This window comes from Natator depressus, chromosome 12, assembly GCF_965152275.1.
Source record: "Natator depressus isolate rNatDep1 chromosome 12, rNatDep2.hap1, whole genome shotgun sequence".
Lineage (NCBI taxonomy): Eukaryota > Metazoa > Chordata > Testudines > Cheloniidae > Natator > Natator depressus.
Genome location: NC_134245.1, coordinates 43293954 through 43307601, shown reverse-complemented (window position 1 = coordinate 43307601; position 13648 = coordinate 43293954). Strand labels below are relative to the sequence as shown.

Genomic DNA, 13648 nt, shown 5'->3' with positions numbered 1-13648 from the left:
TTTGGCCAGAAGCGAAGCATGGGGGCACACAGAGTCATATGCCCCCCAGATTTCTGCCAGGGTGGGAGTTAGGATGAGCACAGCTGAGGGTAATATGCCTGGGAAAGGCATTGGCACCACGCACCTGCTGAACCCTACTAGAAGGGTCCCAGAGCAGGGAAGAGAGATGGGGCTGGCAGTGCAGCTTCGCCAGAAGGGGCACAGGGAAGCCCATTGAGTCCCATATCTTCCTCATCCGCAACCACAGTTACCTGCTTGGCAGTAGGTGTCTGGAGGCCACTGACCTGTGCTGCGCCCGTGGCAGGGAGGGAATGGAGGAAGTGGGGAAGGAGCTGTGAGGGGTGTGGGGACAAGGTGGTGCTGGCTTGGAGCGGGAGGCCCGGGGAGGGGAGTGGGAAAGGGGACAGAGATGACACGTGGGGTGGTCAAGTGCCCCACCCCCTTAAATTGTGCACCCCGCCACCATCAAGAGTTGCGTGTCGCCTCTGCATTTGGCCACACTTAAACACAGTCATACACCTACAAACACAGAATGCAGGCCATACTGACAGGATGGGGATTCTATCCTGCAAAGCAGTAACTCTGAAAAAGATTTGGGGGTCATGGTAGATAATCAACTGTACATGAGCTCCCCATGTGATGCTGTTTTCAAATGGGCTAATGCAATAATTAGATGTATAAACAGGGGAATATCAAGCAGGAGTAAGGAAATTGTATTACCTCAGTATTTGGCACACGTGCAACCATTGTTGGAATACTGTGTCCAGTTCTGCTGTTCACAGTTCAAGCAGGATGTTGATCAGTTGAAGAGGGTTCAGAGAAGAGCCATGAGAATGATTAAAAAATGAGAAAATCTGTCTTATAGTGACAGACTCAAGGAGCGCAATCTGTTTAGCTTAAAGAGAAGGTTAAGGGATGACTTGACCACAGTCTATATGTTCCTATACAGAGAAGAAAATTTGATAACAGAGGGTTCTTCAGTCTAGGAGAGAAAATATAACAGTATTCAATGGTTGGAAGTTGAGCTAGACATATTTAGGCTGGAAATGAGGCTTATATTTATAGGCAAAGTGAGGTTACTTAACCATTGGAACAATTTATCTAGAGTTGTGGTGGATTTTCCATCACTGGTAATTTTTAAATCAAGACTGGATGTTTTTCTAAGAAATATGCTTTAGTGCAAACAGGAAATAATTCGCATAGTCCCATGGCCTGAGTTATGCAGATCAGACTAGATGATTACAATGGTCCCTTATACCACTCCTGCATTTGCACTCCATGCATCTGATGAAGTGGATTCTAACCCATGAAAGCTTATGCCCAAATAAATTAGTTAGTCTCTAATGTGCCACAAGGACTCATTATTTTTGCTGATACAGACTAGCATGGCTACCACTCTGAAACCTTCTGGCTTTATAATCTATTAGTGTATACCTATCGGGTGGACGGTTTGTGGTCTATGGGAAGTGGGTCTCAGTCCCGCTCCTAGCAGACCGTTATACATAGTGTGACAATGTCCTGCAATATCCTTAATACTTTATTGTATGAAGTTTACGTATTATTGTGGACCGGGACTGTACCTCACCTCTGGGGGGGGGGGGGGGGGGGGGGGGGGGGGGAGAAGATGTGATAGATGCAAGACCTGGGAGCTCAAAGACTATATTGAAATGTGCCAGATAAGTATGGACTTTTGGGACAGTAAGTGTTAAGTGACTTTTTTGTGGAATCCTTAGAGAGAAGTTAATGCAAATTCCCCAACTCTGGTTAGACAAAAACCCAGCTTTTTGAAGCTACGCCCTGAGAAGAAGGTCATTATCTGCTGACTACCTTTCATAGAAGGCCAAGATCAAAGCCCAGAGATGTATAAAGAAACAGCTGCCTTTGTTCTGGTTCCAGATCTAAAAGGGATGAATATGTAACCATGGGGGAAACCCAATGATGGGTTTTGAAGAACCGAAACCTACCAAGACCCTAAGTCAGAGTTGGGGTGACCTCTGGTTAGCATGTGTAAGTTCTTTTATTGTTTTTATACATTTTCTCTGTAATGCTTTTCTTTGAATAAATGGGCTTTCTTAGACAGAGCTGTGTGGTATCTTATAACCATGGACAATACACTGACCATAGCCCTTGGAAAGAAAGCAAAGCCCAGCTGATGACCTTTTTAGGCAGTCTGGCTTGCTGAGGATACCACAGTGTAAGGCAGGGAGCTGTAGAACCTTAAAATCCCTGGTCAGGAGGGAGTGAGATGCAGATCTCCACCCAAAAGAGATGATGGTTGGGAGCCAGAAGCATAAAATGGGTGCACTTGGTGGACCACAGAGGGACAATACAAGTGCAGTTGCCCTGAAACTGTGACACATAACCACAAGTGGCATTAACTGGCCCCTTGCTGGCAGGAAACATACTCCCTTCCTACAGGCGGTCTTGCCACATCATGGAGGAGTAAATGGCGGGGGAAAACCTTTATAGATTCTAAGGTCAGAGAGGACGACTCTGATCATCCAGTCTGACCAGCTGCTTAACACAGACCAGCACATTTCACCCAGTGATTCCTGCAGCAAGTCAATAACTTTTGGTTGAGCTAGAGCATCTCTTTCAGAAAATTATCCAGTCTTGGTTTAAAGACTGCAGGTGATGGAGAATCCACCACACCATTTGGTAAGTTGTTCCCATGGTTAAGTACCCTCACTGATAAAAACTTGCACCTCATTTCTAGACTGAATTTGTCTAGCTTCAGCTTCCACCCACTGGATTTTGTTACACCTTTTTCTGCTAAATTAAAGAGACATCTACTATCACAAATCTCTTCCCCTTGTAGGTACTTATAGACAATGACTAAGTCACCTCTTAACCTTCTCTTAGATAAACTTCATAGATTGAGCTTCTTTAGTTTCTTCCTATAAGGCAGGTGTGCCAAACCTCAAATAATTTGTGTAGCTCTTTTCTAAGCCCTTTCCACTTGCCATCATATTTTTTTAAGTGTAGACAAGAGAACTGGACAAAATATCCCATAATGGTATCATCAAACTTTTTGGAAAAAAAGGAACCTATACAGGAAGAATGGGCTCCACCTAAACCAAAATGGACCTAGATTGTAAATAGGTCACAGAGGAGTTTTTAAACTAAAGGCTGGGGAAAATCTGGCAGGTGCGGAAGTGCACATGGTTTGGACAGACATGTCCCTTAGGGGAGGATTTATTCAAGGGGATACTTTATATCATAGTAAAGAGGAGAGGATAGAAGTTGAGGAGAGGCTGGGGGAACTGGGGTTATTTAGTCTGCAGAAGAGAAGAGTGAGGGGGGATTTGACAGCAGCCTTCAACTACCTGAACGGGGGTTCCAAAGAGGATGGAGCTAGGCTGTTCTCAGTGGTGGCAGATGACAGAACAAGGAGCAATGGTCTCAAGGTGCAGTGGGGGAGGTCTAGGTTGGATATTAGGAAAAACTATTTGACTAGGAGGGTGGTGAAGCGTTGGAATGGGTTACCTAGGGAGGTGGTGGAATCCCCATCCTTAGAGGTTTTTAAGGCCCGGCTTGACAAAGCCCTGGCTGGGATGATTTAGCTGGGGTTGGTCCTACTTTGAGCAGGGGGTTGAACTAGATGACCTCCTGAGGTCTCTTCCAACCCTCATCTTCTATGATACTATGATAAAGAACAGGTAGGAACAGAAAAGGAACAGTCAAAAGAAAAAGATTCTCATTTAATTACATGACATGAAGGCAGACTACTAAGTATTGACAAATTTTATAAGTGGTTGTACACAAATGCAAGAAGTCTAAATACTAAGATGGGTGAACTTGAATGCCTGTTATTAAATGAGAATATTGATATAATAGGTAAGGCTATGATTATGTCATGGAGGATACAGAAGTCATGGAATCTGTGACTTTCATTGACCTCCATGACATTTTCTGCCCTGGGGCTGGAGCTCGCAGCCAGCCCCACCCTTGCAGCTCCCAGCACCCAACCTGGTGGGGGGACACCACGCACCTGCCCAGCCGCGGCAGGAAGGCAGTGGGACCCTGAGCAGCTGCCCAGCCGCAGCAGGAAGGCAGTGGGACCCAGCTAGCCCTGGAACCCACAAGGGAGAGGCAATTCTTGATTTAGTCCTAAGTGGCACACAGGATCTGGTCCAAGAGGTGACTACAGCTGAATCAGTGGGTTCACACCTGAGCCATTCTTTTTAGGTGACAAATCTGATGAACTGCCCCATGTTGAGGAGACTTTAGAACAAACTGATAAATTAAACAGTACTAAGGCACCAGGACCAGATGGTATTCACCCAGGAGTTCTGAAGGAACTGAAATATGAAACTGTAGAACTAGGAGAAGGAGCAACTGAGGCTATCCACGAAGGAGTTGCTCATGCCGGGAAGATGCGTGGCATGGAGCGCGATCCTGTGTTTGAGGCACCAATTCCAAAGGAGAATGGCAGCCATACAGAGGAAGGGGGAGCAGGCCCTGCCCTGTTTGTTGATACATACGACTGTTGCCATGTTGTCGGAGAGCAGTTGGACATGGTGGAAGTGGAGGAATAGTAGAAGTGCACGGCAGGCTAGGTGGATGGCTCGGAGTTCAAGAACACTGATGTGCATTCTGGCTACCCTGGGTAACCAGAGGCCCTTGGCCATGTGGCCCTCCCCATGTGCTCCCCATCCTGCCAGGAAGATAATGGTGGTCAGGGTGGTGCATGGCACCGGAGGTGTGAAAGGGATGCCCGTTAGGACGGGTTGCACCACCAAGTGAGGGAGACCAGGATGGAAGCGGGGGAAGAGAACCAGCTTGGAGAGAGGGTCCCTCTGTGTGTTGTAAATCAACTGGAGCCAGAGTTGGAGGCAGTGCATGTGAAGGCGTGTGAAGGGTGTCACAATGGTGCAGGTCACCATGTAGCTAAAGAGCGAGAGGCACTGTCGGATGCACGTGTGAGGTCAATGGCGAATGCGTGCAATGAGAGTAGTGAGGGCAGCGAAACAGTCTGACTGTAGAAAGGCATGGACTGCGACAGAGTTGAGATGCCCCTATGAAGATGAGGTTGTGAGTGGGAGTAAGTATTGATTTGTCTTCATTGATGCAGATGCCGAGCTTGTCCAGTTTGGATAGTGGCAAGGAGACGAGTTCAGGAGAGTGCAACGAGAAGCCAGACAGCGGGGTAGGGAGAGAGGGAATGTCCCAGGCGGCACATATATGCCGCTAGGATGACGAAGACCTTGGTAAAGATTTGGGGGGGCAGTAGCTATGGGAAGGGCTCTGAACTGGTAGTGTGACTAGCCTACCACGAAGCGGAGAAATTTACTGTGGGCAGGATGAATGTCGATATGAAAACAGGCAGCCTTCATATCAAAAGCTGTGAACCAGGCTCCCCTGGGAAGACACAGAAGTATCAGGGGAAGAACTAGATAAGTTCATGGAGGATGGGTCCATCAATGGCTATTAGCCAGGATAGGCAAGGATGGTGTCCCTAGCCTCTCTTTGCCAGAAGCTAGGAATGGGAGACAGGGAATGGATCATTTGATGATTATGTGTTCTGTTCATTCCCTCTGGAACACCTGGCATTGGCCACTGTCGGAAGACAGGAAACTGGGCTAGATGGACCTTTGGTCTGACCCAGTATGGCCATTCTTATGTGTCCCTCCGGAAGCGGAACTTGCAGATAAATCTGTTGAGTAAGCAGAGCTCCAGGATAGGGCTGCGTGACAGAGCTTCTTCTCCACCTCAGTGGGTCCCACGCTTCCATTTAACGGCGGGCTGGGGTATTCCTCCTTCCCTCAGAATTTTCCCCATGCCCCTGGGCTTGCTGTCCACACCCTGCCAGAGCAGTGTTCCCCTCTGGCCTCCTTGATGGGGAGAGGGGAAGAGGAGCCTCTCAGTTTCTGGTAGCCCCTGTGGGCGTGGTGGCAACAGACCAGACACTTGGTTCAGTCTCTCCCCTCTGGCGGAGTCTCTTCCCTCAGACCTCGGGGGCCCAGAAGGGCCGTCCGCCCCATTGGGCAGGGATTCTCCCACCCTTTGCCTCTGTACCTGCGTGGTTTCTTTCCTGGTGCTTGTCAGTGTCTGCACCGCCCAGCTCTCCAGTAGCTCGCCTTCCTCCCACAGCTCCTATCGCACACCCCTATCTGGCTGGAGGGGAGGCTCTTAACAGGTTCTGGGCAGGCCCTTGATTGACCCCAAGTGTCCTAATTAACCTAGAGTAACCCCTGTTCAGCTACCAAGGGAAAACGGACCTGCTTATCCTGGGGCTAATATACCTGTCTCTCCTGTAGCGGTCTGGTCTGACCCAGTTACAGCAGATACCACCCCCTTTCTTCGGTATGAGGAAATAGGCGGAGTAAAAGCCATGGCCACGATAGCATTGTGGTACTTGCTCTGTGGCGCCCTTGTGGAGGAGGGCGTCCACTTCCTGTTGGAGGGGGTAGTATGGGGAGGGGTCCAAAGGGTGACCATGGGGAGGGTGGCGAGGAGGGAAAGAAAGAACTTTATTAGGTAGCTGTGGTGAATGACATCAAGCACCCATTGGTTGGTAGTAACCTTGCTCCAGCTGCAGGCGAATAGGGCAAGGCAGTCGCCAAAGATGATGTGGAGTATAACCAGCGGAATGGAGGAAGGTTCGTGGTTCTCTGCGAAGGAGTCAAAAGTTGTGTCTGGGGGTACAGTGGGTGAACATGGAGACAGCCGAGTTAGAGGCAAAAGATTGTTGCAGGCATTGAGAGCATGGACAGCGATGGGGTAGTTCAGACTGGCACTGTGCATAAGGCTGGTAAGTTTGTCGGGGGCAGGGGCAGAAGGAGGACCAGTTTTGTCAACGAGTTGGGGCCAGGGTATAGAGGCCCAGGGACTGGAGGGTGGCTCGGGAGTCTTTCAGGGAGTGAAGGGACTCATCCCTCCTGTTGCTGAAAAGTCTGTTATTACGGAAGGGGAGATCTTCAACAGTTGTCCGGATCTCCTTCTGGGGGCTGCAATTTAGCCATGAGTCATGGTGGAGCACCATCACAGAGGCCAGCGATCCGGGAGGTGGTATCTGCAGTGTTCACTGCAGCCTGAAGTGCGACTTTGGTGACCAACATGCCCTCGTCTATGAGTGACTGGAAGTCCTGTTGCTTGTCTGGGGGAAGAAAGTCCCTGAATTGTGCCAGTTTGGCATAGGAGCGGGAGTCATATTTGGCCAGAATGGCTTGGTAACTGGCTATACAAAATTGGAGGCCCGCAGAGGAGTAAACCTTACGCTCGACAATGCCAAGCTTTTTGCCTGCCTAGTCGGGGAAGGAGGGGGAGTGGAGCGAAGGTGTTGTTGGTGGGCACGCTCCATAGCTGCCTGGAATACCAGGGAATTTGGAGCGGGGTGCTGGAAAAGGAAGTCCATACCCTTGGCCGGCATGAAATAGCAGCATTCAGCTCACATTAGAGTAGACATACAGGAAGCCGGTGTGTGCCCGACTGCTTGTGCAGGTTGAAGGATGGCATTAGGGCCGTACGAGTGGGGCTTGGAGGCTGCAGAATATCCATGAACTGGTCTTGAGGATCCTGCATGTCCTCCACAGGAAGTTTGAGGGCAGTGGCCATATGATGAAGGAGGGCTTGATACTTAGCATGATCATCTGAAGGAGAGAGACAGAGGTATGGGCACATCATCAGGAGAGGAGGCAGTGCCAGTGGAGACTGGTGGGGCCAACTGTTCCAGCAGTGCCAATGGTGCAAGTGGATCCGGTGGAACAGGGGCATCCAAAGGGGAGTCATAGGCGGTGGTAGCAGATGGAGAGTGGTGGCAGTGCATACAGTGCGCTATGGGTCCCAAGCTGCTCAATAGGGCCAAGCATAAGGGTCGCTCGGAACTGGTGGTCCCTTCTGGGTAGGTGAACTACGGATCGGCAAAGTGTCCGAGACCATCAGAGCAGTGGGAAGCAATGGAGGGCAGTTCATCAATAAGAGAGGCTCCTCAAGTAGGAATGGAGGACCGTGGGTGGTCGGCAGTGCGGCGGAGAGCCAGCAAATGGCAGCATCAGCTCAGTCGTAGGAGTCAAGGGAGACAGGCATCCTGGGATGCATGGGACCAGGCAGGAGATACCAGATGGTCCCAGCAGACTAGATGGCCATGGAGGCAAAGGCTGCAGGGCTGGTACTGGGGCCGAGGTCATCATTGCTGGAGCATGGTGTTGGGATTTATGCTCAGAATGAGACTTCTTCGCAGGGGGAGCCTCATCTTTGGTGTGAGACTTCTCATCTGACCTGCCACGGCTTGGGGAGGAAATGCTGTGCTTGTGCCCATGGTGTGCTTTTTATGCACACGGTGCTTAGTTGGATGTGGCAGTGCCACCGGTGCCCGGCAGGATGGACTGGAAGTAGGGCTGGCCGCTGGTGCAGAGTGGCTATCAAACAGATACACTGGTGCTGGTTTCTGTGGTGCACGAGGGCACATAGTCTCCTCCATCAGGAATTTATGGAGGCAAATCTCATAAGCTTCCTGAGTTTGGGGTGGGAAGGAGAAGCAGATAAAGCAGTGTGCAGCGATGTGAGCTTTGTCAAGACAGTACAGGTATCGTTCATGTTCTTTGCTCACCGAGAATGGGTGAGGGAAGGAAGCACAGTACTCAAACCCTGCTTGTCTGGGCATAGTGCCCTCGCTGGGAAGAGAGTCCCACCAAGGGGAAAGTCTTGGATTTTTATTCCAACTGACTACTAACAACTAAGGGACAGGAAAAACGAGGATGGACAATTACTCTATGAATAACTATATACCGCAAGAACTAGAGAACTCGAAACAAGCTTACGATCACCGAGGAATGGGGGTTCCGACTCTGTCCATGCGGCAGTAAGAGGGCACTGGAGCGGCATCGATCTGCACAGCTTCTTAAAGCCTTGGACACACCATGAGGTTGACACACATTCGGGTTGACAGACACTACTATGAACAGTTTCAGCTCCAGCACATGGCATGCATATGCACCCGCGACTGGAATCCACATAGGGACCATCACTCAAAGAAGAATAGATGTTTCAGAATAAGATGCGACCCCTCCTCCCGCACACACATAATATAGTCAGTCAGAGCCCTGCTGCACTAGATTCAAATCATCCTAACTTTTAGCCCAGAAAATGACAATTTTAAAATCTATCCCCATCCATGTGGCCCCATGCTAGAGGGAGTGAAGAGTTGAAACAGCTCATTTGTTTCACTAAGTGAATGGCCCTTTGCTTAGGTCAGGATCTTCACCATGAGCCTCAGGGAGACAACGCACATCAGCTGGCAGTTTGTTCTGGCATGTGGGGTTTTAGATATGCTGACTTCCCATACCTATCCCTCACCCTCCCAGATATGCCCAGCTGTTTGTTCAGCATGGCATTTCAAGACTGCTCAATGCTAAATGTCCCACCAGCAGCAGGAACAGAGCTGGGAAGGAGCAGAGACAAAAGAGATGCAAATATTTATCTCTGTAGACTCTGCTGTGATGTCCTCTGCAGCAGGTTAGAGACTGGTGCTGTTATTAAACCCATATTACAGGATGAAAGCTGAGCTGCAGAAAGGCAGAACTGACCTCTGTTATGATGGCTTTTTGCTCCTTGACTCTCCTGGCCTCCTCAGGATATTGTTCCAGGCTGAAGACTTTGGAAAGAGGCAGGGGTTTTCCACTGCGGCACAGAATGGCTTGGCATGTGCCCACATTGGCCAATGTCAGAGTGAAGCTGCCAGCCAGGTCAGTAGCATCATGTCGAATATAGCAGAGGACAGCAGAGGAGCCCAGCTTCTGGCCAGCCATCCCCAGCTTCCTATTGGAAAGAAGAGACAGTATGAAAAGAACAAAGCTTCCAATGACAGGTACTTAACAAACTGGCCTGTGTCTCTCCTTCATACACAGAGTGCTAGGTATCAGAGTGATGTATATATCCGTGACCCCAAGCCCTACCCATTGGGAGAGATGCAGCTGAACACCCTGCAGAGACCATCCACACTCGATCCTGTATCAACAAGTGAGATTCCCTCTCTCCCATCGATGCAAGAAGGCCCCCTCTCCCTCAACAAACCAGCCACCCACTTGAGCCTCCTCCCCACATTTCTCACCCATTTATCAAACTGCAGGAACAAACAAATCCTTGCTCACAGGTGCAGCCTCCCTACCCTGCACTGGGAGAGCATCTCTCCTGTGCCCTTCTCACATCTCCATGCATCAGTCTGACCAGTTTCAACAAGTGCCCCCAGCACCTGCTGGCCTACCTGTGGGAGACCAGGAAGGTGTTAGACATGAACACAGAGTCTATGTTCGACTGCTGCACCTCCTCCAGTAGCACGTCTGCCATAGTGCATTGCAGGAGACGGGGCAGCTCCTCATTCCTGTCACCGTCAAACATGCCGTACACAGCTTCCACACTGTCTGCAAAGCTCCCCAGAGCCAGGGCCGACACACAGAGCCTACAGGGGGAGGGTAAAAGCAGCTTGAATCTATATGAGGTACTTATATGGCCTCATTACCATAGTATCTGAGTGATTCACAATCTCCAAACTATTTCTCCTCACATGCCCCTGTGAAGTAGGGCAGTGCTATTATCTCATTGTACGTATTGGGAACTGAGGCAAAGAGAGGCTAAGTGACCTGCCTAAGGTCACATACAAAATGTGCGATGGAGCTGGGACATAAATTCAGGTTTCTCAAGTCCAAGGCTAGTGTCCAGACCAGTGGGGCCATACTTCCTTGCCAGCATAGGGGGAACATGCAGAGTCTGCATGGGGAATGCAGAGGTAGTTCTACCTAGTGGTTTCTGTGTGCACACACACACACGGGGAGAGCAAAGGCAGCTCTACCCAGGGATGGGGGGCAGAGGCCCTCAGTGTCCCAGAGCATGTGGACTTTAGTCAAGGAAGGGAGTGGGGAAGGGAGGTCCCAGTTGCCAGGAGAAGGCAAATGATCCAGGAAGCCACAGAAGGCTGGCTAGCTCCCGAGGACACCAGGGTTTGATATGCTGGATGGTCATTCAGCAGTGTATGCTGCCCCTAGCCCCAGAACAGAGTGGGTGTCTCAGGATCTATGTGTGAGCCCCACATCAGGAAATAATACTCACTTATTCCTCTGGCCGGCCATCTCGGCTAACCCATGATTCCAGAGCGTAGAGGAGAGTACTGAGTCTGCCGTGAGGGAGGGCTTGGCATCAATCTTCAGGGTGGCAATGTGACTGCAGAGAGAGCACCACAAAGGTCATTCTGCTCCCACAGACTGCACAACAGCCTGGGGCATCTCCATATAAGCATTAGGGGTAAAGGCTAGTTCACCCTACCAATCTAGAGTTCCTAAAAAGCAGCCCCTTGGAAGAAGCTGAGCCCAGGAAAGGAGATTAAGGACGAAGCCTTCCATGGGCTGTTGTTATGTATCTACAAGGTGCCAACCAAGAGATTCTTTGCCTAACAGTTCTATGCTGATGTACAGCCAGCATCTGCACTTTGACTGCTGCAAGACAGACAGCATTAGTCAGTCATGGATGAATGATTGTGGGAAGGGGATGTTAAGGACTTTTGCTGTGCTCAGTGACCCAGTCAACACATTACTTCCACCTCTGGTACATGCTTCACAGATAAAAATGTACACCTTATTTCCAGTCTGAATTTGTCTAGCCTCAACTTTCAACCATTGGATCTTGTTATATATTTGTCTACTAGACTGAAGAGCTCATTATCAAATTTGTGTTCCTCCTATAGGTACTTTGAGACTGATCAAATCACCCTTAACCATCTCTTTGTTAAGCTAAATAGATTGAGCTCCCTGAGTCTATCTCTATAAGGTATGTTATCTAATCCATTAATCATCTCATGGCTCTTCTCCAAACCCTCTCTAATTTATCAACATCCTTCTTCAGTTGTGGAGACCAGAACTGGACACTATTGCTGAAGAAACAACCTCTTTACTCCTACTTGAGGTTTCTGTTTATAGATCCAAGGATTGCATTAGCCCTTTTTGGCCACAGAATTGCATTGGGAGCTCATGTTCAGCTGCTTATCCACCACGATCCTTTAAGTCTTTTTCAGAGTCATGGCTTCCCAGGATAGAGTTCCCCATCTTGCATGGATGGCATGCATTCTGTGTTCCTAGACGTATGACTTTACATTTGTCTGTATTAAAATGCATCTTGTGTGCTTGTGCCCAGCTTGATAAGCCCTTCCCAGAGAGCTTCTTGCTTCATTGGCCTGGCAGCCCCACAACTCACCTGAAGATGTCCAGGGTCTTGTGTTCTAGCACCAGGTTTGTGTTTCCAGTCAGGTCCAGCTCCTGCAAGGTAGCTGGCAGCACCTCAGGGATCACGATTTCTGTTAGTTCATTGCAGCTCAAGTCTACAAACTGCAGAATAGAGAAAGCATAACAGAGAGGGATCCCTTCCCTGCAACCCCCCAAGGGCTTCATCACTACATTTCCCCTCCATATGTCTGCTCACCCCCACCTTCCAGTGCCCCATCGCTACATTGCCCACCCCATTTTGGATCTCTCTCCAACCCCCAAAGGCCCTGCTGCTATATCCTCAACTCCATATTATAAGGGGAGCGTAATATCTTCAGGGAGATAGCCTCTCTCAATTCTGGGTCACAGATCACTAGTTCTTTGCCTTATCGGCTTCTAAGTCTCTTTTCCACTGGTGGGTCAGGCCTGTCAGTTCCATTTGCATGACACATTTCTGGGAGCTAATTGGCAGTGGGGTGGGGAATGTAGTGATGGAACCCACCACCAAGTGCAGATCAGTAATGGGATTGAGTTGGGAATATAGTGACAGGGCTCTTAGGAGTTTGGGGGAGATCCTAAATGGGGCGGGGAATGTAGTGACAGGGCCCCACGGGGATGGTGGTCAGAGGTGGTGGGAAGTGTAGTGATTGGACCCCATACAGATATGTGCAGAATACTCTCAGCTGGACTTGGGTGTTCAGTTCTGCTCCTGCTGTCTCATAAATTATATAAATAGAGGGGTTTCAGAGATGGACAATGAATCTGAAGGAGGGAATGAAAAGTTTGTGACTGTTTAATTTAGAGAGGAAACAAACAAGAAGGAACAGAATAGATACAGGATGCACATATTATACCCTCTATGGGACCTTCATTCTAACGCTGGAGCCTGCAGTTCCTCTCCCAGGAATTCCATTGTTATCCCTCCACCCCAGTTATTTCCTGAAGCCTTTCACCCTTCAGGGATACCTGAATACAAGGTAGGTGCAGGATCTCTGGGAAGATACTGATCTCATTTGAGTGTGCAATAAGTGTGTGCAGCTGCTTGCAGTTTGCGATCGTTGTAGGAATCGTCTTCAGCTTGTTGCCACTCAGGTTCAGCTCTTCTAGCTGCTCCAGCTTGCTCAGTTTGCTGAAGGGAAAACCCAAAGTAGCACATCTCATGAGCCAGAACCTGCCACCATCAGAATTCATAGGCACAGGACCCAAAGGGTTAATCTGCTCCCTGGGCAGGAGAATCTAGGGAAGCAGCCAAAGGAAAGGTTCAGCTGCTTACTAGCTGTGTTTCTGATTTATGGATAGGAGACAGCCAGCAATTCCAAGGAAACATGGTAGTGAGAACAGGGACTGTAAGGCCAGGATTTGCCCAGTGGTCTGATTTCTTTGCTCCTGGCTCCTACATGCATGAAAGCAGAAGAGAAACTCATCATAGGCAACTCTGCAGGACCAGTGAACTTGTA

General features: G+C 49.4%; 1 protein-coding gene across 1 annotated transcript in view; it reads right to left on the bottom strand.

Moving 5' to 3' along the window:
- PHLPP2 (PH domain and leucine rich repeat protein phosphatase 2) overlaps positions 1-13648 on the bottom strand; it is a 152819-nt gene that overhangs the window by 28338 nt on the left and 110833 nt on the right. The window contains exons 14-18 of the mRNA XM_074969029.1: positions 13158-13320; positions 12184-12314; positions 11047-11157; positions 10205-10399; positions 9528-9759 (exon numbers count right to left, since the gene is read on the bottom strand). Of these exons, the coding sequence (XP_074825130.1) occupies positions 9528-9759; positions 10205-10399; positions 11047-11157; positions 12184-12314; positions 13158-13320 (832 nt within the window). The remainder of the gene's footprint in view (positions 1-9527; positions 9760-10204; positions 10400-11046; positions 11158-12183; positions 12315-13157; positions 13321-13648) is intronic.